The sequence below is a fragment of the Scyliorhinus canicula genome, chromosome 4 (genome assembly GCF_902713615.1).
Source record: "Scyliorhinus canicula chromosome 4, sScyCan1.1, whole genome shotgun sequence".
Classification (NCBI taxonomy): Eukaryota; Metazoa; Chordata; class Chondrichthyes; order Carcharhiniformes; family Scyliorhinidae; genus Scyliorhinus; species Scyliorhinus canicula.
Window position 1 is genome coordinate 39,412,510 of NC_052149.1, and position 20,070 is coordinate 39,432,579.

General features: G+C 45.0%; 1 protein-coding gene across 4 annotated transcripts in view; it reads left to right on the top strand.

Annotated features, from left to right (window-relative positions):
* Positions 1–20,070, top strand: part of LOC119964510 — a 210,188-nt gene that overhangs the window by 80,907 nt on the left and 109,211 nt on the right. For all 4 annotated transcript variants that reach the window (XM_038794087.1, XM_038794083.1, XM_038794086.1 and 1 more), the window contains 3 exons: positions 6,733–6,811; positions 17,340–17,439; positions 19,404–19,477. In XM_038794087.1, coding sequence (XP_038650015.1) covers positions 6,733–6,811; positions 17,340–17,439; positions 19,404–19,477 — 253 coding nt within the window. The remainder of the gene's footprint in view (positions 1–6,732; positions 6,812–17,339; positions 17,440–19,403; positions 19,478–20,070) is intronic.

Consider the following 20,070-nt stretch of genomic DNA (forward strand, 5'->3'; position numbering starts at 1 on the left):
AATGGTCTCGACTATATCTTAATCATTGATTACTTTTCGAACTATCCTGAGGTGCTGAAGCTGCCAGACCTCACCTCACGGACCGTCATCAAAGCGTGTAAAGAGACATTCTCACGGCATGGCATCCCGAACACCGTCATGAGCGACAATGGCCCGTGCTTCCACAGTCGAGAATGGTCCGTGTTTGCCAAGAGCTGCAATTTCAGGCATGTCACCTCCAGTCCGCACTATCCACAGTTTAATGGCAAAGTTGGAAAAGGGGTGCATATCGTTAAGCAGCTCATCCGCAAGGCATCAGACTCCGCTTCCGACATACACCTTGCACTACTTGCATACCGGGCGACTCCCTTGTCCGCTGGCATGTCGCCAGCTCAACTGCTGATGAACAGGGACCTGCGGACGACACTTCCAGCCATACAGCTGCCCAACCTTGATCACCTCCCGCTGCTGCAGAAGATGCAGCAGCTTTGCGACAGCCAGAAGCAGGGCTATGACGCACATGCCACCGATCTGGACGTGCTATCCCCGCCAGACACGGTCAGGATCAAGACACCAGATAGTGGGTGGCCTGCTGCGGCTGTCGTTGTTCGACAGGCCGTGCCCAGACCCTATGTCATACGTATAGCTGATGGCTCCATTGTGCGAAGGAATTGAAGGGCACTGCAAAAAGCTGCTTGCCCACAACCACTTTCTCCTCCATTTCCACATGTCAAATTGCCACCTCCAGACACCTTGAACCACAAGGCCACCAGTCGTGCCTCCCACTCACCTGTCAAGACACCGTCATCCCCTCCACCACCTCTTCGGCAGTCGACGAGGATCAGACGCAAGCCTCAGAGACTTGACTTATGAGCATTCGTTTTGTTTGTTCTGTTCTGTATTCCTCAGTCAGTCACATTAGACAGACACATTCACATGTATATACATCTAAAAAAAAGGGAGATGTCATGATATGCAAACATGCAACCAATGAACACTCAGAATAGGACACAACCAATGGGCAGTCAGGACACTCAGAGGTAGCATCACCTCAAGGGGCATGACATAAACACTATAAAAGGGATGAGGCACTCACACCCTGCCTTTTTCCGCAGGCAGACATCTAGAGAGTTTGACAGGGTTGATCAGCAGCATCACATCCCAGCACGTGGCTTAGAGCAAGCTGGTACAGTTAGACTCAGTTACTACAGTTAGATTACCAGAGAGTCAAACTCATTTGAGAACTGTGTTAATAATTCAATAAACACGTTGAACTCATTTCAGAGTCTGGAGCACCCTTTATTTAAGACTGCATCAAGTAGCAGCCTGTGTTATCCGAAGCAGCATAACGCAACACCCTGCACATCTTTGGATTGTGGGGGGTGAGACCTACACAGACACGGGGAGAATGTGCAAACTCCACACAGACAGTGACCCGGGGTTGGGATTGAACCCGGATTCTCAGCACCATGAGGCAGCAGTGCTAACCATTGTGCCACCTTGCTGCTCGTTTGCTACCTCTTTCACCCTAGAAGGTCACCAACTCATTTCTCCACAACTACTTCCATGATTGACTGGGAGGACATGATGATTCCCATATCAGTTTTCAAAATTGGATCGCTTGCATATTTAGTGGCCCACAGCCTACATATCATTTGCTTGTACTATAAGCATCGTAGTGAAAAACATTTAATAATGGTCTCTACCAGAGAATTAAGGACAAATGGGTGGCACGGGAGCACAGTGGGTGGCACGGTAGCACAGTGGGTGGCACGGTAGCACAGTGGGTGGCAGGGTAGCACAGTGGGTGGCACGGTAGCACAGTGGGTGGCATGGCAGCACAGTGGGCGGCACGGTAGCACAGTGGGTGGCATGGTAGCACAGTGTGTGGCACGGTAGCACAGTGGGCGGCACGGTAATACAGTGGGTGGCAGGGTAGCACAGTGGGCGGCACGGTAGCACAGTGGGTGGCATGGTAGCACAGTGGGCGGTACGGTAGCACAGTGGGTGGCATGGTAGCACAGTGGGCGGTACGGTAGCACAGTGGGTGGCATGGTAGCACAGTGGGCGGTACGGTAGCACGTGCAGCGTCCCGGGTTTGATTCGCGGCTTGGGTCACTGTCGGTGCGGAGCCTGCACGTTCTCCCTGTGTCTGTGAGGATTTCCTCCGGGTGCTCCGGTGTCTTCCCACAAGTACCGAAAGATGTGCTGTTAGGTAATTTGGACATTCTGAATTCTCCTTCTGTGTACCTGAAAAGGCGCCGGGGTGTGACGACTAGGGTCCTTTCACTTCATTGCAGTGTTAATGTAAGCCTACTTGTGAAAATAAGGATTATTATTAGATTTCTGCGAGAATTGTTCAGTTCAGAACTTGTCTCCCTTTTACAATGTTTAGAATTTTGTGCCTGCCGTGTAGAAGACCCTCCACTGTTGTTCAAGCTTCTGCGGTTTTCTGCGCGTGTTCAATTAACTGTATGCCCCACTGACACACAGTGTGTGCTTGAAACTGGTTTGCAACATATCATTTTAACATACTGTGAGTTGTCAGGAAACTTGTCAACAGTTGCATAAAGTATTTCCTGTTATAAAATTGTGCATGATGCTAGACGGTGTGTGTAAATGATTCATGCACAGTAAATATGCAGCTCTTGCAGTTTGTTCTTTTTGATTACAAAATATAACTTAAGGCTCTACCATTTTCATTTATACACTGTATCGGTCATGTCAGTTACTATTGGGTAATAAAGTATTGCAGCAAGAGTTTGGGAAATATATCAACTTTAGTGCATTTATCAATCTCCTTTCTCTTGCAAAAGACTTTCCTTTTAGGCTCTCCATATTTGGGAGCCCATTTAGCAGACACGAGCTATCACGTCTGTAAGCTAGGAGGTCATCCCTCCATGTTTTGTTTATTACATAGCCGTGTCTGCATCGGAGAAAATTTGATGGCTTTGTTGTCCCCCAAATAGTATCTAGAAACGAGCATAGTAATATAGGAGCATTTGTGTGGTAGGTGAAACTAGCCATCACACGCTGTTATTATGCAGTAGCAACGCGAGTGGTATTCTACACTAACAGGAGGCTGCCATCAAGGCAAAAAGATGTTCTGCCTATCACACAAATCAGCAATAGGTATATGAATTTCAGAGCCAGTGTGATGCCAGGTATGTAGGCCGTAAATCCCAACGACGAGCAGATTGTATCAAGCAGCATGTCCCTTCGGCTGTTCACAACAGGCAAAGCACTGACTCTATTTGACATTAAAATGGTTTCAAGAAGACGATAGCTATATTTCCGATTTTAAAAAAACAGGTTGACGGGATATGCGGAACAGGTAGGGAAGTGGATTTGAGACCAAGAAGAGATCAGCCATGAGCAAGTTCGAAGGGCTCAATTGCCTAATTCTGCTCCTAATTCCTAAGTTCCTATGTTCCTAAACAATCCTGATTGTGGTACGAATTACACTGAAAACCCATTGATGATTATCAGTTGGGCTCACAATGTGGCTCACTTACACATGCTGGAAGCCACATATAGGGCGGGCTTCTCCGACCCCCCGCCAGGTCGGAGAATCACCGGGGGTCGGCGTGAATCCCATCCCCGCCGTCTAAATTCTTCGGCGCCCCAAAAATCGGCACGGCGTGAATCGCGCCGCCCGCCTCGGAGAATGGCGGGGGCCGGCGCGACTCAATAGGCCTCGGGGCTGCCCAAATTCTCCAGCCCGTGATGGGCCGAAGTCCCGCCCGCTTTTTGCCAGTCCCGCTGGCGTAAATTGGAGTAGGTCCCTTACCAGTGGGACCTGGCGGCACAGTCGGCCTCCGGGGTCTTGGGGGACGCGGAGGGATCTGGCCCCAGCAGGTGCCCCCACGGGGGCCTGGCCCGCGATCAGGGCCCACTGATCCGCCGGCAGGCCTGTGCCGTGGGGGCACTCTATTGTTCCGCACCAGTGGCTGTAGCAGTCCGCCATTGCTGGTTTGGAAACAAAGCCATCTGCGCATGCGCAGGGGTGACGCCAGCACACACTGGCGCTCCCGCACATGCGCCAACTTGGTCTGGCCAGCGGAGGCCCTTCGCCGCCGGTTGGCGTGGCACCAAGCCCCTTTCCCGCCGACCGGCAGGGCACATACCACCCCGGGGCAGGCCTAACCCCTGAAGGTGCAGAGGATTCCGCACCTTTGGGGCGGCCCAACGCCAGAGTGGTTCACGCCACTCCGTCCAACCGGAGTTGCCCACCCCGCCGATTACGGCAGAATCCCGCCCATATTCACACACAGGGTCCCACACAGACCGAAGAAGCATATCTATGCATCATGCCTTTTCCAACTAAACAAAAGCTTGGGGGTCTGCGAGTCCCTGGTTCATTCCCCATGGCAATGTCTTGACCAGTCAGAGTTGACCTGCCTGGTGTGAATTTGAAACTAAAGCATGGTAGTTAGCAGTTAACTGTTCCCTGCTGCATTCTCCATGGCAACACCTCTACAAATCAGAGCCCACGGATTAGTCAACTAATCAGCACTCTTTTATCATGTAGTATAAATTAGTGTTCCCTTTATCTTGCATAGCTGTCTTGATGAGTGCAAGATAAAACCTTGGATAACATATCTCTTTTTTCAGAAATACTTACTTACTTCCATAGGGCCCACCTATAATTTTGCCACAGTCCACTGGAAAATTTTCCTTCGCGCCAGCTGTTCTCGGAGGTAAAACTTTAATTTACCCTCTCTTGACTGTGGATGCCTCAGTCCCTCATTCGGGTTACTTTTCCGATACTTCCAAACAAATCTGCTTGTTGTTTTCTTTGGCACAAGACTCTCTGAACGACCATTGTAGATTTTCCCATTGGCTTCAAAGTAGGCAATAATCTTCAATCTTCTGTTCCCACGTGCCAGTTAAACTGACATTAAGGTCCGGATTTTCGCCACAAGAAAATCTCAGAAATGGACAGAATTTCTAATCCCGTGCCCCTCCAAACTCAGCATTTACCATCTTCGTGGGGAAGGTCTGGAGCCGGGGTGGGGTTTGCGCATGTGTGATTTGCAGAAGAAGCTGGCCAGCTAAATTACCAGCTGCCACCACTGAAGTGGGATTTTGGAAGGACAAGAGTTTGAATCCAGAGGGTGAAAATTGGAATCGGTAAGAGGAAGTCCGAACTTGGTATCTCTTGGTATCCCTTTGTATGATAATATATAATCTTTATTAGTGTCATGGGTAGGCTTACATTAACACTGCAATGAAGTTACTGTGGGCTGATGCCATGTTCACAGTATTTGCTGACTGATGAACCATCAATTGAACGCGAGACGAGTTGCTGTACAAAAGTAGGCTTTACTAAGCTAGATGTTAGCCCTGCGGTCGACTACAGTAAATGGCCGACCGCCGGGCGTGCTGGGTATTTATACCTCGCCCTGGAGGCGGGGTTAACTCAGCCTCTCGACCAATCGGGGAGCCGTCACATGACTGGTCTCAACCAATCGGTCGAGAGGCACATGACCGACCAGGGCCAATGGTAAGCCGGTGTTCTGCACCAATGGCAGGCAGCTATGTTAATCATACCACCACACTGACGCCATGTCCACAGTATTAAATATGAGGGTGGCAATGAGTCCGGAGGTGGCGTTTTTTGGGTATCGCAGGACCAGGGAATCCAGTAGGAGAGAGAGGCGGATGTTCTGGCCTTTGCTTCCCTGGTAGACCGGAGGCGCATATTGCTGGCATGGAGGGACTCAAAGCCCCCGAAATCGGAGACCTGGCTTTCAGGCATGGCAGGCTTCCTCTGCCTGGAGAAAATTAAGTTCGCCATGAGAGGGTCTCTGCTGGGGTTCGCCCAGAGGTGGCAACCATTCGTCAACTTCCTCGCAGAGAAATAATCGTCAGCAGAAAGGGGGGGGGGGGTTAGGTTAGCGTAGTTTAGAGTGGTAAGTAATGGCAAGACCTGTGGGAGAGGGTGGTGGAATTTGCATTATGTTTATATTTTCCTACTAATGTATATTGTTGATTTTGTTGCTGTTAAAATGCCAAAGTAATACCTCAATAAAACGTTTATTAAAAAAAAAGAAATTACTGTGAAAATCCCATAGTCGCCACATTCCAGCGCCTGTTCGGGTACACAGAGGGAGAATTCAGAATGCCCAATTCACCTAACAAGCATGTCATTCGGGATTTGTGGGAGGAAACCGGAGCAGCCGGCGGAAACCCACGCAGACATGGGGAGCATGTCTTGTCACACAGACAGTGACCCAAGCCGAGAATGAAACCCAGGTCCCTGGTGCTGTGAAGCAACAGTGCTAACCACTGTGCTATCGTGCCGCCTTGGGGCACCTTTGGGGAAATTAAGGCACCCGTTGAGACAGGACGGACACCTTTTGAGATTGTTAAATTGAAGTGTCATAAAATTGCATACACTTCAATTATCAATCTCCACTCAGAGAACAAAGGATTCTTTTTGGAATGTTCAATGTTCTCTTGAATGTTGGACATATGACTGCATCTATTGCTGTTGTTAGGAGGAAAATAATGAGATACTGTAGCCACAAAATATTAGAGGAATCAATATGTCTTGTAGGAAATACTATTGCTTTGGCCTGCAGGATTCAAATATTCACATATTTAACTTATAGCTGATCAAATATTGAAGGGATGTTTTGAGGAATCCTTGTGGAATTCTAGATTGGCATCAGTACTTTACCAAAAATGTTTCTGTTATATTTCCTCTGTTTGGACAAACCAACTGAACTAATTTTATTCTCTTTATAGACTCTGACCATCGGCGAATAAAGTACCTGGCCTACAACCTACAGATCGATCTTATAGTGGGAATGAAGTATACTAGCAGGTCATGAATTGTTAAAAGTAGATATTTGCACTGGGATGATGTGGTCAATTTGGATGGAACATCACCCCTTACTTCTGGGACCTGAATTTGAATACAGCCTGAGGTGATAGGTGAAAAACCTCAATCAACCAGATGAAATGTGCCAAATGTGAAATGTGTTAGAGGTGATCTCATCCCTGGAGGGCTTAACATAAATTTGCACTTTATATGTTACCTACATTTAACTTGCTGGCCTTGCTCAGAGAGTCCATTTTGTTGTACTGGTGCATTTTGCTGACATTTGATGGTATTGAAACTTCTTCGGGCACTGTAGAAAAAGGTAATATCTATAGCTGGTTCTTGAAGTGATCAAATCTGATTTAGAATGGAAAAGTAGTAGAAATATTTTATTTGTTATCGATAACTGTTTAACTGGACAGACTAGGAGAGTGGACAAAGAAGTGGCAGATCAAATACAATGTGGAAAAGTGTGAGGTAATGCACTTTGGTAAGAAGAATAGAAGCACAGACTACTTACTAAATGGGAAAGGCTTCAGAAATTTGAAACACAACGGGACTTAGGAGTCCTAGTTCAGGATTCTCTTAAAGTTAACATGGCAGTTCAGTTGGCAGTGTAGCCACCTGGAGTGGCCACGTCCCAATTACAAAATGGACACTTTGCAAAGGATGCAGGGAAAATGGACAATGCTGAGAAAGCAAGCAGGTGCAAGGTTTGTCTGTTGATTGGAGCTGTAGCTCCCAGACAAGACCGATACTGCAAAGCCATTACCATACTAATGAGCCATCTCCAGGGACAAAAGAGTAACATTTAGGTAAATGACACTAAAGCAGACACCCTGGCGCCAGAGGAGACTAGAACAAAGCAGGCCAACGGCCACCTAGGACCCATCCAGCAATCAGGGCACCCACCCCTTTATAGGAGGAAATCAATACCGATGATCAAGATACGGTCCAATTAATTGGGACCAAGTTCAAGGACCGCCCAAAAGCGCGCAAAGCCCCCTTTGGGTATAAGAAGAAGCCCCCAAAAGAGAAGCGCTCTCTTGGCCTTGGCTCTCAGCGAGGAGAGACCTGCCTAAAAGCTGCACCAGAACAAGTAAGTCCAAAGTCAACGCACACTACGAGACAGACGCTCGTAGCTACTATTCTGTACCAGCTCGACCCCAGCAGCCTCAGAACCGGACAATGGCCATTGTTCCTCTGACTGAGTGGGTGCCCGAAGCTAAGTATAGGCTTTAGTGGTAGTGATAGTTTAGTTGGTAGAGGTTTGTGCATGCGTATATTTGACTGTGTGTGTAAATAAATGAGCATTGATTTCGAACTTACTGGTGTATCGAGTCTTTGATCAGTATTCGGTTTTGAACCTTGTGGCGGTATCGAAAAGATACCTGGCGACTCTTGAGCAAACGTAATTAGAATTAAGGAAGGCGACCATATTAGCCGCCATAAACAGAGCCAATTAAAGAGAGAACACAATGAGCAACAGCAGTTAGGAAGGCAAATGCAATGTTAGCATTCATGTCGAGAGGGCTAGAATACAAGAGCAGGGATGTACTTCTGAGGCTGTATAAGGCTCTGGTCAGACCCCATTTGGAGTATTGTGAGCAGTTTTGGGCCCCATATCTAAGGAAGGATGTTCTGGCCTTGGAAAGGTTCCAGAGGAGGCTCACAAGAATGATCCTGGGAATGAAGGACTTGCCATGTGAGGAGCAGTTGAGGATTCTGGTTCTGTACTCGATGGAGTTCAGAAGGATGAGAGAGGATCTTATTTAAACTTACAGAATACTGAGAGGCCTAGATAGAGTGGACATGGAGATGATGCATCCACTAGTAGGAAAGACTAGGAGCCAAGGGCACAGCCTCAGACAGAAGGGACGATCCTTTAAAACAGAGATGAGAAGGAATGTCTTCAGTCAGAGGATGGTGAGTCTGTGGAACTCTTTGCCGCAGAAGGCTGTGGAGGCCAAGTTACTGAGTGTCTTTAAGACAGAGATAGATAGGTTCTTGATTAATAAGGGGAACAAGGGTTATGGGGAGAAGGCAGGAGAATGAGGATGAGAAACATATCAGCCATGATCGAATGGCGGGGCAGACTCAATGGGCCGAATGGTCTAATTCTGCTCCTATATATCTTATTTGTCTTAATAAGCATTAAATCATGCCAACAGTTTTTCCATTTAAGCTGCTGAACTGTGAAGCTTACATACATTTATTGCATAACTGGGGCTCATCTGGAGTAAATATTTACCATTCACAATGTGACCTTTAGTATTGGGAGAGCTGAGGGGGGGGATTCTCCAATCACACGATGGGTCGGAGAATCACCGGGGGGGGCGCAAATCCAGCGGCGCCACTCCGACGCCAGGCTGCCGATTCTCCGGCAACCGGGGAATCGCTGCCAATGGTGCCAGCACTGTCGCCGCAGCGCCGGCGATTCTCCGCGCTCGACGGCCCGAGTGCCCGCCGGGTTCGACCAAGTCCCGCCGGTGTTGTTCGCGTGTAGTCCTACCTGGCGGGACTTCAGCATTCTGGCTGCTGGTGGGGGGATCCGAGTCTGGGGGGACCCTCCACGGTGGCCAGGCCCGCAATCGAGGGCTACCGATCGGCAGGCCCGCTAATTCCAGGGGGGCCTATGATCCTCCGCGCCAGGCCCCTGTAGGGCTCCGCCATGTTACGTGGAGGCCAGCGCGGAAACGGCAACCCACGCATATGCGCGGACACGCGCCGGCCGTGCTGGGGCACATTTCGGCAGCTGGCGCTGCATGAAGCGCTCCAGTGCCTTGCTGGCCCCCTGTGTATTGGGGGATCGCTGCTTCTAGCGGGCAGATGACGCCATCGTAAAACGCTCCAGTGTTTACGATGGCGTCAACACTTAGCCCCATTATTGGAGAATCCCGCCCGAGGTTTCCCTTTAAAAGAGGGCAACACCGAGCAACACTATAACAAAAATAAAGAAGAAAAGTTGAGCATTTATTTATGTCTTAGCAAAGTTAGACCAGATAATCTATCCAAACATCTAACTAACCATAGATATTCCAATTAAATGCTGGAGCATAAAAATCTCAGGTATCTAGGTTAGATTGGCTATTAAGGTAATGAGAATAAAAATTGGTGCAGTACTTATATTGTGCCACTAGACGTCACCTGCCCACTTAGTAAATGCAGTTCATAGTCCTGCTATATCTAAAAAGCAGACTAAATATATAGAGGGAAAACATCATTAGTGCACTTACTTGATTCCCTGAGCACAAAATTGCACTCTTGAATATGACTTAAATGGAATTTAAAGTCATGAACCCTCCGACTCACCCAGTTCCACCTCAAATTTATGTTTCAATATTGAGTACAACCTAATAAATTGATATAAGTCCAAGCACTGTGTTTTCTAAAGCATGAAAAGGCATGACAGCCCACCCCGCCTCAAATGCCTGCTACAGCTTCATATAAAATGTGATTTAATTCTTTCAAAGTAAATATTAGGAATTAATCGTCACTATTATTTATGAAGTAAAATGTAAGTTTGTTTTTCAGTGATTGTTGAAGCGCCCAGCGTTGGGAACAAACAATGTAAAAATACAATTCTAGGAAGAAGGGTTTGTGAGGTCTAAGAATATGAATAAGTAGCATTAACAGCCAAAGTGCTTTAGTCAAAACAAAAGCAAAGCCATAATTTTGATTCTTAATTTTAAATTTATACGTTGCTATGCGTGGCCATCTCCACTGCAGCTCTCAAACATTGTTGAGGCTTTAAAGTCTGGGGAAAATCTCTGCTTCTGACTGCGGCTAAAGTTCCACTCGTGGCCCAGAGTTCTGTCATAGCAGCAACAAAAGCAGGCTATGGCCCTTTGTCAAGGACATGATTTATTTCTGGAGCCAGGAGCGTGTTTTGTAAAGCCTTCTATTCTGCGGCAACAATGCACAGCCACTGAATTTTAATAGTTTGGCTTGAAGACAGACATGTTTTCAAAAGAAGTGAGGCTTTGGGTACCTCTGAATCCCAGCCTAGATGACTGACAGAGTTTATACAGGGGGATGACTAGCGCACGGTCTGGTAGACCTTTTATTCTGCCTGAAAGAATATTTACAGAAAGTTTTGCAAGCTTGTTGAATTTTTTCTCTTTCTCTCCTCCCCACCCTGTGTTTAAGCCCTCTCCATAAATGGCTTTATTTTCTTTCATTGTCAATGTTTTCTTGACTGAGATTCAGACAGAAGGAAGATTACAGGGTTTTTTTGGGATCCCAGTAGCAACTTTAATCAAATGTGTGTTGTTAAGGAGGGGACAGTAGTTTCCTGGAGACTTTTACCTAAAGCCTCTAAGATTCAAATTTCCCATTTGCAACTCTTTTGAGCAGTGGTAACCTCTACTCCAAAGAATACACAGGGAGTTATTGCCATCATTACCCATTTTCTAAATTAAGTAATTAAGGGAAGCTGGGTGGTATAGTGTGACAGCACACTATTCTGTCCCCCCCAATATTTGAGTTTTCATTCAGTCTGGTTTGATAGGATGAAAGCCTCTTCTTTCTTTAGCTTATATAATGTTTTAGGGTAATTCTCAACCAGTTCTTAGAAGATGTACATCCAATGCACATTTATGCGTCATTTGGTACTAATTGGCACTTAATTGGCAGTCTCACCTAGAGAGGCTTTATGAGTGCCAAACATGGGAATTGGAAACATTGGTTAGTACTGCTGCCTCACAGCGCCAGGGAACCAGGCTCAATTCCGACCTCGGGTGACTGTCTCTGTGGAGTTTACACATTCTCACTGTGTTTGTGTGGGTTTCCTCTGGGTGCTCCGCTTTCGTCCCACAGAACAAAGATGTGCAGGTTAGGTCATGCTAAATTGCCCCTAAGGGTGGCATTGCAAGAATAGGGTGGGGGATTGGGCCTTGATAGTGTGGTCGTTCAAAGGGGTCGGTGTAGACTTGGTGGGCTGAATGGCCTCCTTCTGCACTGTAGGGAGTCTATGATTCTATGATGATCAGATTGATACAGCATGCATGCTTTTTTCAGCATGGTGGTGATACTGGTTGAAGCAGAGTAAGAGGGAGTGTCACCCTGTATCTTACCTGACATGGAGATAATGGATCCAGAAAAGCTGGAAAAATGCTCCATTCTCCAATAATGACGGCCTTCACCTTAAAAAGCATAACTAGCACCAAACCAAACCCTAGCACCTTCAAATTCCGCACCAATTCTCCTAGCCTTCTGCTGTCACTTTTCCAGAGACTGCAAATTAATCACGTAAACAGCTGGACACGGTCACCTGTGTTGTTTTTTGGGGGATTCTGTCAGTCTCTTATTAAAGATGGGTCTAACTACCAGAAGAGCCCCCATAGAATTTCAGGGCCCAAATGAATATAAGTATTGCGTTCATTTTCATGCCACTATTTTTATTCGCTAGTCCAATCTGTTAATTGCTGCAGTGACTGTTGGTGAACCTGGAAGTGCATTCAAAAGGTTATGAGAAGGTAGTAGGTAATTTAAAGTAATATTATCAGCATCTGGATCCCTACATAAAATGCCAAAGAGCTACAAAAATCACTAACTTTAGCAAATCTTTGTTTACTTCTCTTAATTTAAAATAAAATAACTTCTATGTAGATTAAGTACTGATGAGACTGAAAGCCAGTTGCAAAGTCAACACCAAAAAGACTCGCAGCACTTTCTTTAAAAATACAACAATCTGACCTTTCACCTCAGGACGTTAGATTTGATGTCAACCCAAAGTGATTCAATGAAAGTTCTACTTTTACCAGCTACAGTGGTCTGAATTGTGATGGATTTGGGTACTTTCAGTCCTAAGTGGTCAGAAACCTACAGCGGAAAATAGCACACAATAGCTGCAGTAAATTGGAAATTGCACCTGGTAAAAGCTTCTAAGATGGCAGGTGTGTAAATTGAAATATATTTTCCTGCCAAAGTAATGGTGAGGTGAATGGTGCTTCCCCTTAATTTTGTAAAAATGGTACATCAATTCTGATGAGAAGCAGTACAGTTAAATTCAATTATCCAAAAGTTGGCATCCTAGTTGCATAGCTCTGTCAATAGCTTTGCAAAAACAGCGGGGGCGATTCTCCCAAATGGAGCCCAAGTGTTCGCGCCGTCGTGAACTGGGCCCGGGTACGACCAATTCTGCCCCCCCACAGGGGGCCAGCGCAGCGCTCCATTCACGCCGCTCCAGCCTCTCTTCCCGGCGCCAAATGGGCACCGTGCCAACCCGCGCATCCACAGTTGGGCCACGCCAATCTGTGCATGCGCGGGGGACCTCTTTAGCGCGCCGGCCCCGACTCAACATGGCGTCGGTGTTCAGGGGCCGGTCACGCCGGAAAGTAGGCCAGGGGGTCGGGGGGGGGGGAGGGGGGGGGGAGAGGCCGGCCCTATTTAAGAACTCTTAAATAGCATCAGACCTGAAAACAAAATAAATATTTGCTTTTAAATAGCACCTTTTACAACCACAGGTCATCACCATTGCAGCATCAAAAGTCAATGCAGTAATTTTGAAATGTTGTCAAACTCTGGCAGCGAATTTGCGCGGAACAAGCTCCCAAAAAACAAATGAAGTATACCCAGAAAATCTGTTTAGTGATGATGATTGTATGACCATCGGGACATGGGATATAATGCCCCTGCTCCTTTCCAAAAAGGTGCAGTGGGGTTTTTTTACATCACAGTTTTATACAGACAGGGCTTCAATTCAAAGTCGTATCAGAAAGACAACACCTCTCCCTCAGTACTGCATGTACTGCGTTGGACTGATTTGGATTGATTTTTGTGCTTACACTTCTGGAGTGGGACTTGAACCCACAATCTACTGGACTCAGAGGTGAGAATGCTACCCCTGAGCCACGGTTGTCACCTGTGGAGGATGACTACCATTAAATGGATGGCCAGAAATAGCTTGCTGACTGCTTTAGAGAAAGGTAAACTGCACAGACCCACAACTTGGCAAGGTGCTGGCAGGGTATGATTTCCCCACCTGAAGACTTTCTGATGCAGAAGGCTTTCTGAACGAGAGGACACCATGCTGCCTTGAATTCCCCATGACTGCTTGTAAAGTGCAAAGGGTAAGCAGTAGGTTTCTGTCTCAAGCAGGGAAACTGTGTTACAGGGAAACACAGTGGGAGAACAAAGAACATTTTTAAAAGAGCAAATAAAACAAATGCCAGAAAACTAAGATGCACCTCATACACAGTGTATATCACACATATTATGATCACTCAAAATGCTAAGCATCCTCGATTATATTTGCTAACGGCCATACCGTTAGCTGTTGAGAACCTAAGAAGTGTAATATTCCCCCACTAAACTTCTCCTTTTCTATACTTTTCTCTCCCCCTTTAACTCGATCCCTAAAACTGTCCTCTTTGACCAGGCTTTTGGTCATCTCCTAATGTCTCAGTATGTGGTTCGGTGTCAGGTTTTGTCCAATGACACTCCTGTGAATTGCCCTGCAACATTTTGTTCAGTTAAAAATACTATATAAATGTGAGTTCTCGTTGTAGTACCAGATGTTTTTCTGCAGAGTTTCATGGACATTAACCTTGCTTGCGTTCATGTACTACAGGGAGATTGGTCGGTTCATAACAAGGCAGGGTCAATTTTATCCCATTTGTTGTTATTTATATGTAAAACTTGCACTGAGAAGTATCATTGCCAGTGAAAACAGTAAACATAAAAAGCCAATATATTTACTGTATTCATTTGAAAAAAAGGCTGCCAGCAGGGAGCAAAACAAGCATCTTGCTCTTGCAGCTTGTAACGTTGATTATCTGCCACGTCCCCCTCTTACCTCCTGTGGAGAATGGAAATTGATGGACAATTGAGAGTCTTCAAATCTCCTTTCAACAAGCATTAAATGAACTTTGTGAGCTTCTATGTTTTACTTCAAACTGAAAGGTTTTTCTCCCTTTTTCTTAAAAAAAAAATTAATTCTTGCTGCCCAGACCTCCACTGCTTTTCTGACCTGATTCCCAAATTCTCGGGGAAGTTCCAGCGGCCCCAACTTCCACAGAAAGCTAGTGGATAATTGAGTGCGGATAATGGGATCGAGTTTCCCCTGTAATCTGAAGCCATTTAATTGGATTATAGTTGTATACGATGTACATGACACTGTACCACTTCCTTATCCAAATGCAAAATAAAATTGTGTTATCCCCAACGCAAATCACGTGATGGATGGCACATTAGGAGTTCACAATGCAGAAATTTGCAATCTGTTACTGTGTTGAGGCTGAACGTAACTAGCACATCCACTTAGCAATTAGCTTTTTGGTCAGACTTCATTCCAGAATAACCTGAACAAGAACTTAGAATAAGATTTTGTGCGGAGTCCTCTGTTTATGAAGTAAATCTTAAGATTGTTTCTCATGAATGCACTGCATTTTAAAGTTTTGATAACATTAACAATTCCCTCAAGTCTCTTGGATTCAATCAGGACAAAGAAGTTACTTTGTTCTAACCTGAAGTTTGTAGCGATAAACTAGTTTATAGTCATTTGTTGGAACATTTCTGGTGAAATTTGTTTGTCATTAAATGCGTTTTGTAGACATGGGTTTGTTAAAATCATTCCAGTGAAGGATTTTGTCATAATACAAGGTTTGCAGTAATGGGGTTTGCAGTAATGAGGTTTGTTAGAACAGAAAAAATCTATTTCCATGCCCTGTGAGATTGCGAGACCACTTACAACAGTTACTAGAAGCTGATTGTTTAGTGGGGGTACGTTGTGCTCCCAGCTCACTGAAGTTCAAATGCACATTTACATACACACAGTTTTGTTTTTGTAATATAAAGTAAAGCAGGCAGTCGTGGACATTACACCATCAATCAGGACCCTTTTCTGGGGTCCCCTGATCTCCCCATTCCCTAGGCAACCAGCAAACAAAGCCATCATTTTCCCAATTTTCACAGACACAGGTGCTAACACAATAACCGCTTCCTTCTCCAATGAAAGGGAGGTTAGGAAGGGGTTCATGGGAACCCACGCTGACACGCTCGTGCAGTTGAGCTGTCGGCCATCCGCTCTCCCATGAAAGGAGGCTAATTTGTTGTAACTGTGTTCCCAGGAGATTTGACATATCCTCAAGCAAAAGAAGGGAATTAATCTAAACTTCTGATAGGTTCTACTTGGGTAATCGTGCGTTAAAATAAAATATGCCACTGCTGCCACTTATTTCAGAATCTGCTGCATCCTTTCCCTCTATTTCAACAGTGAATAAAAAAGTTGTGTATGGAATTATGGACAGCTATTAAAGCTGTACATTAAGGGATTTAGATGTATTTGAGGCCACAGAGCAGAGCTGCCGTAGTTAATAACTGTCACCTGAACCCCAAGATTAAATCACTGACTTGTAATCACTGCGGGAAGGAAGATATTTACTACAAGATGTACTGTGAGCCAAACAAGTTTTATAAACATATGTTTTGGTTCCTTTTCTTCCTGCTGACATTGGCAACAATGCAGATTACAGGTGTCCATGTAATCCCTGTGGTGGACAGTCGTGGGATAATTATTCGAATGTAAATGCTACAAGTTTATCAACAAATAATTGGCTTTAAATGTTGGGAGCGTTTTTCTAACTGTGAAGCAGAATATAAAAGAGTTAAAGATTCTGCATATCCAAAGTGTCATAAATCATATGTGATTATTGGCATTTAGTGTGGTTAATATTTAGACGGCGAGATTCATTTGTTGCACTTTTTAATATTAATAGAAATATTGATCTAGCCCAAGAATGATAAGTAGTATTAATCAGGCTGGCTGTCATTCAAATACATCTACTTGTGGGGGGAGGGGGGGGGGTTGGAGGGGATTTTTGATTTCATATCCTAGTATCACCTCCGAACTCAGCTGCCTCAGTTGGGTAAGTTTACAGACTTTGACCTTGCCTTTTTTACTTTTGGAATAAGCAATATATTTGTTTTGGGAATCTGCTTAAGCCTCAAAAGATCTAAAGTGGTGGGATAAAATTTAAGTAGGCCATTTTCTAGTAGGACATTTATCTTCTAGTTTTCTCAGAATGGATTTTCCGGTCAGTGAACCTATACGGTGAAATCTCAATCTAGAAAGTGGCCATCTTTTTTTGTTACCCAGACATGTCCTTTCCTTTTACTCTCTGAATGTTGAAGGTCTGAAGAGATTGCTGGCAGCCGCTTTCGGCCCTGTCAATCCAAAGAGCAATCTCAACTACAGTTGCTGTCGACAATTTGTTCCATAAGCTTCTACTAGGCTGGAGTCCAGCTATTTGATGAGAAAGATGTCCGTGATCTTAAATATGTGAATTCTGCGTTGCCGTTGGTACTTCCAACTGGGCATGGAGGGCACTGTGCCTTGAAGCGGAATTAAAAATTGACTCAAAAAGTAAAATACTACTATTCATTTGTGGGAAGGAAGCAAACTGTGTTTTTAATTGTTTTTTAATACCCTATGGAAATGCTTTAAATATAATCCTGTTTCTGCCTCAGTTTCATACTGCACAGTAAGTTAAGTGCGAATTAAAGCTGAATCTTTTTTATGTGTACACAGGATATCCCTTGCTGATAAGTTGTCAAATCGGCTGGTGGAGCTGATCTCTGTCAGAGATAAGGAACGAGACAAGTGTAACATAATGCTATTGATTCTAATGGTAGAGTAACTGTTGTTCTGACAATTTATAGCACAATGTCTCATCAATCAGTTAAACTAACGGCTAGGAAAGAAAACCTGCCCAGAAACTCTAATGACTTTGTGATTTGTTGCAATAAGGACTTTTCCAATATGCATTTTACTTCTTTAACTTATTGCAAAACAAAACCACCCCTTACTGATGCTGTTCTGTCCTGGAAGGTAAACCACCTGCGGATGGTAAGCTTCAGCGACTCTTGTGGTTTGACGATCACCCAGTAGATGAATCCAAATGAATAATGCGGAGTAGCCAGAATCCACTAGGAAATGGACCTTCCTTAACATTTTTTCTGTTGGCATTTGTACATTTCTAAGAACCTCACAGATGTGGTGGATAAAAGGTTTTAAAATATTCATGAAGATTGATGCAGCAAGTTGGTGTTGCGGCATGGGTCCCTGGATGGGTTTGCTTTTCGAGTAACTGGAGGCAGATGTTTCTCCTTTTAACTGCATTCCATAACCAAATCTTGTCACTAAATAGGCATGCTCCCTCTGGATCCTGTACTGTCGTCAGAGACTATGCGGATGACTGGAAAGCCAAATAGGCCAATTAAGGCAATCCCTCCATTTGCTCCATTTCATCACTGCCCAAACGACAACATTCAGAGCAGTGTTAGGATAAACTTGGGAGCAGGGTAACTTACTGCCTTAGGGGTTGTGCTTTTTTTTTGGTGTAAGGAGATAAGAGGAAGGAGAGAGAAGACCTCAGGAATGAGGGATCCTCTTCCTTAAAGCACCTACCATAGATACCGGGGCAATATCGCTATGATGTTCAGCAGAACTTCTATTGATAAAGGGGCACATTTTTTTTTTAAATGGTTGTTGCATGTATTATATTCCTTTAAGTGCAGGAGGTGAACAGATTGCTCTCTTTGCTTACAGACCTACATGGCCCCCAGTAAAGTGACACTTCTTTTTTAAATCCTCATCTTGATTTTCAAATCCCTTGTCACTCCCTATTTCTGAAATTCAGCTCCACTACACTATATGGGCGGCACAATGGCGCAGCTGCTTCGCGGTGGCACTGCTGCCAGGGACCCGGGTTCAGTTCGGTCTTGGATGACTGTGTGGAGTTTGCACTTTTTCCTCGTGTCTGCGTGGGTTTCTTCCGGGTGCTCTGGTTTCCTCCCCAGTACAAAGATGTGCGGGTTAGGTGGATTGGCCATGTTAAATTGCCTCCTAGTGTCCAGGGATGTGCAGGTTAGGTGGGTTGTGGGGATAGGGCAGGGGAGTGAGGTGCTTTTAGAGAAGGTCAGTGCAGACTCGATGGGCCGAATGGCCGCCTTCTGCACTGGAGGGATTCTAGAAATATCTGCTCCTTGGTAATTCTGGTCTCTTGAGCATCCCCGAGTTTAATCTTCCATCATTGGTAGCTGTGCTATCAACGTCTTTATCCCAAAATTCTGGAATTCCATCCCGAAACCTTTCTGTCTCTGCACTTCTCTTTCCTTCTTTAAGAAGCTCTTTAAAACTTATCTCATTGACCAAGGTTTTGGCCATCTGATCTAATATCGCCTTATGTAACTCAGTATTAAATTGTGTTTCAGGATGCTTCTTGTGATATTTTACTATGTAAATACAAGTTAGTATTGTTATTACACTCGTAAGGTGTGTTTTGCGTTATCTGGTTTTCCAATCTTTTGCACGTGCATTGATAGCAGTGTGTATCCCAGATGATCCTCCGCACTTAGCTGTTTATTTGTTTAAATCCAGCAGATTTTACGTGCACATATGTGGAATGCAAATTGTTCCTGGTGGTTCTTCATATCATTGGATAAACTATGCAGCCCCATGGTTAATAGCTCCAATAATCAATGCACGATTTCTCCCAGAATTACATTGCTTCTGATGGGTTGCCCAGGTTGCAGTGAATTATAACCTGAATTTCATCAGTTAATTCATGTGAATTTTATTTTATAAATTCAGGCTTTTGTGGAATTCTGCCTCCCTCAGCAGTTAATCATCAAGACGCTGGAAGGTATCAACCTTACCACAATAGGGTAATATTGAAATATTTGTTTAATGATACTGTACATTTGATTCCTATTATGGGGAGGAGCCAACTTATCTGAGGTAAATTCAGCTTTGCGAGAAAACCTGTTCAAATTGGGTCACTATTTGTTGGGGTGGTGGCGTAGTCCAGTGGGTTGCAGTTCACCTGTTCTCCATTTCTCTCCTCTGGTTGTTTGTGAGCGAGGGGCTAATTTATACTCAGTACCACTCTGTTCAGATGGAGGCCAAGGAACACATTTTTGTCGTCGAGACGGGAAGCTCGATATGTGAAATCTTGCTGCTTGGAGGACCCGTCCCCATATAACCATCAGATGCAGCAGCAGAAGTAGGCCATTCTGCCCATCATGTCTGTTCTGCCATTCAATGAGATCATGGCTGAACTGATGTGATAATCCTCAACTCCACTTTCCCGTCTTTTCCCCATACTCTGGGATTGTTTATTAAATCTGCCTCATTGCATATTACCAGATCCAAAATAACCTGTTCCCTGGTTGGATTCACAACATATTGTTCTCGGAAACTATCCCGAACATACTCTTCCTCATGGCTACCTCTGCCAATTTGATTTTCCCAATCCACG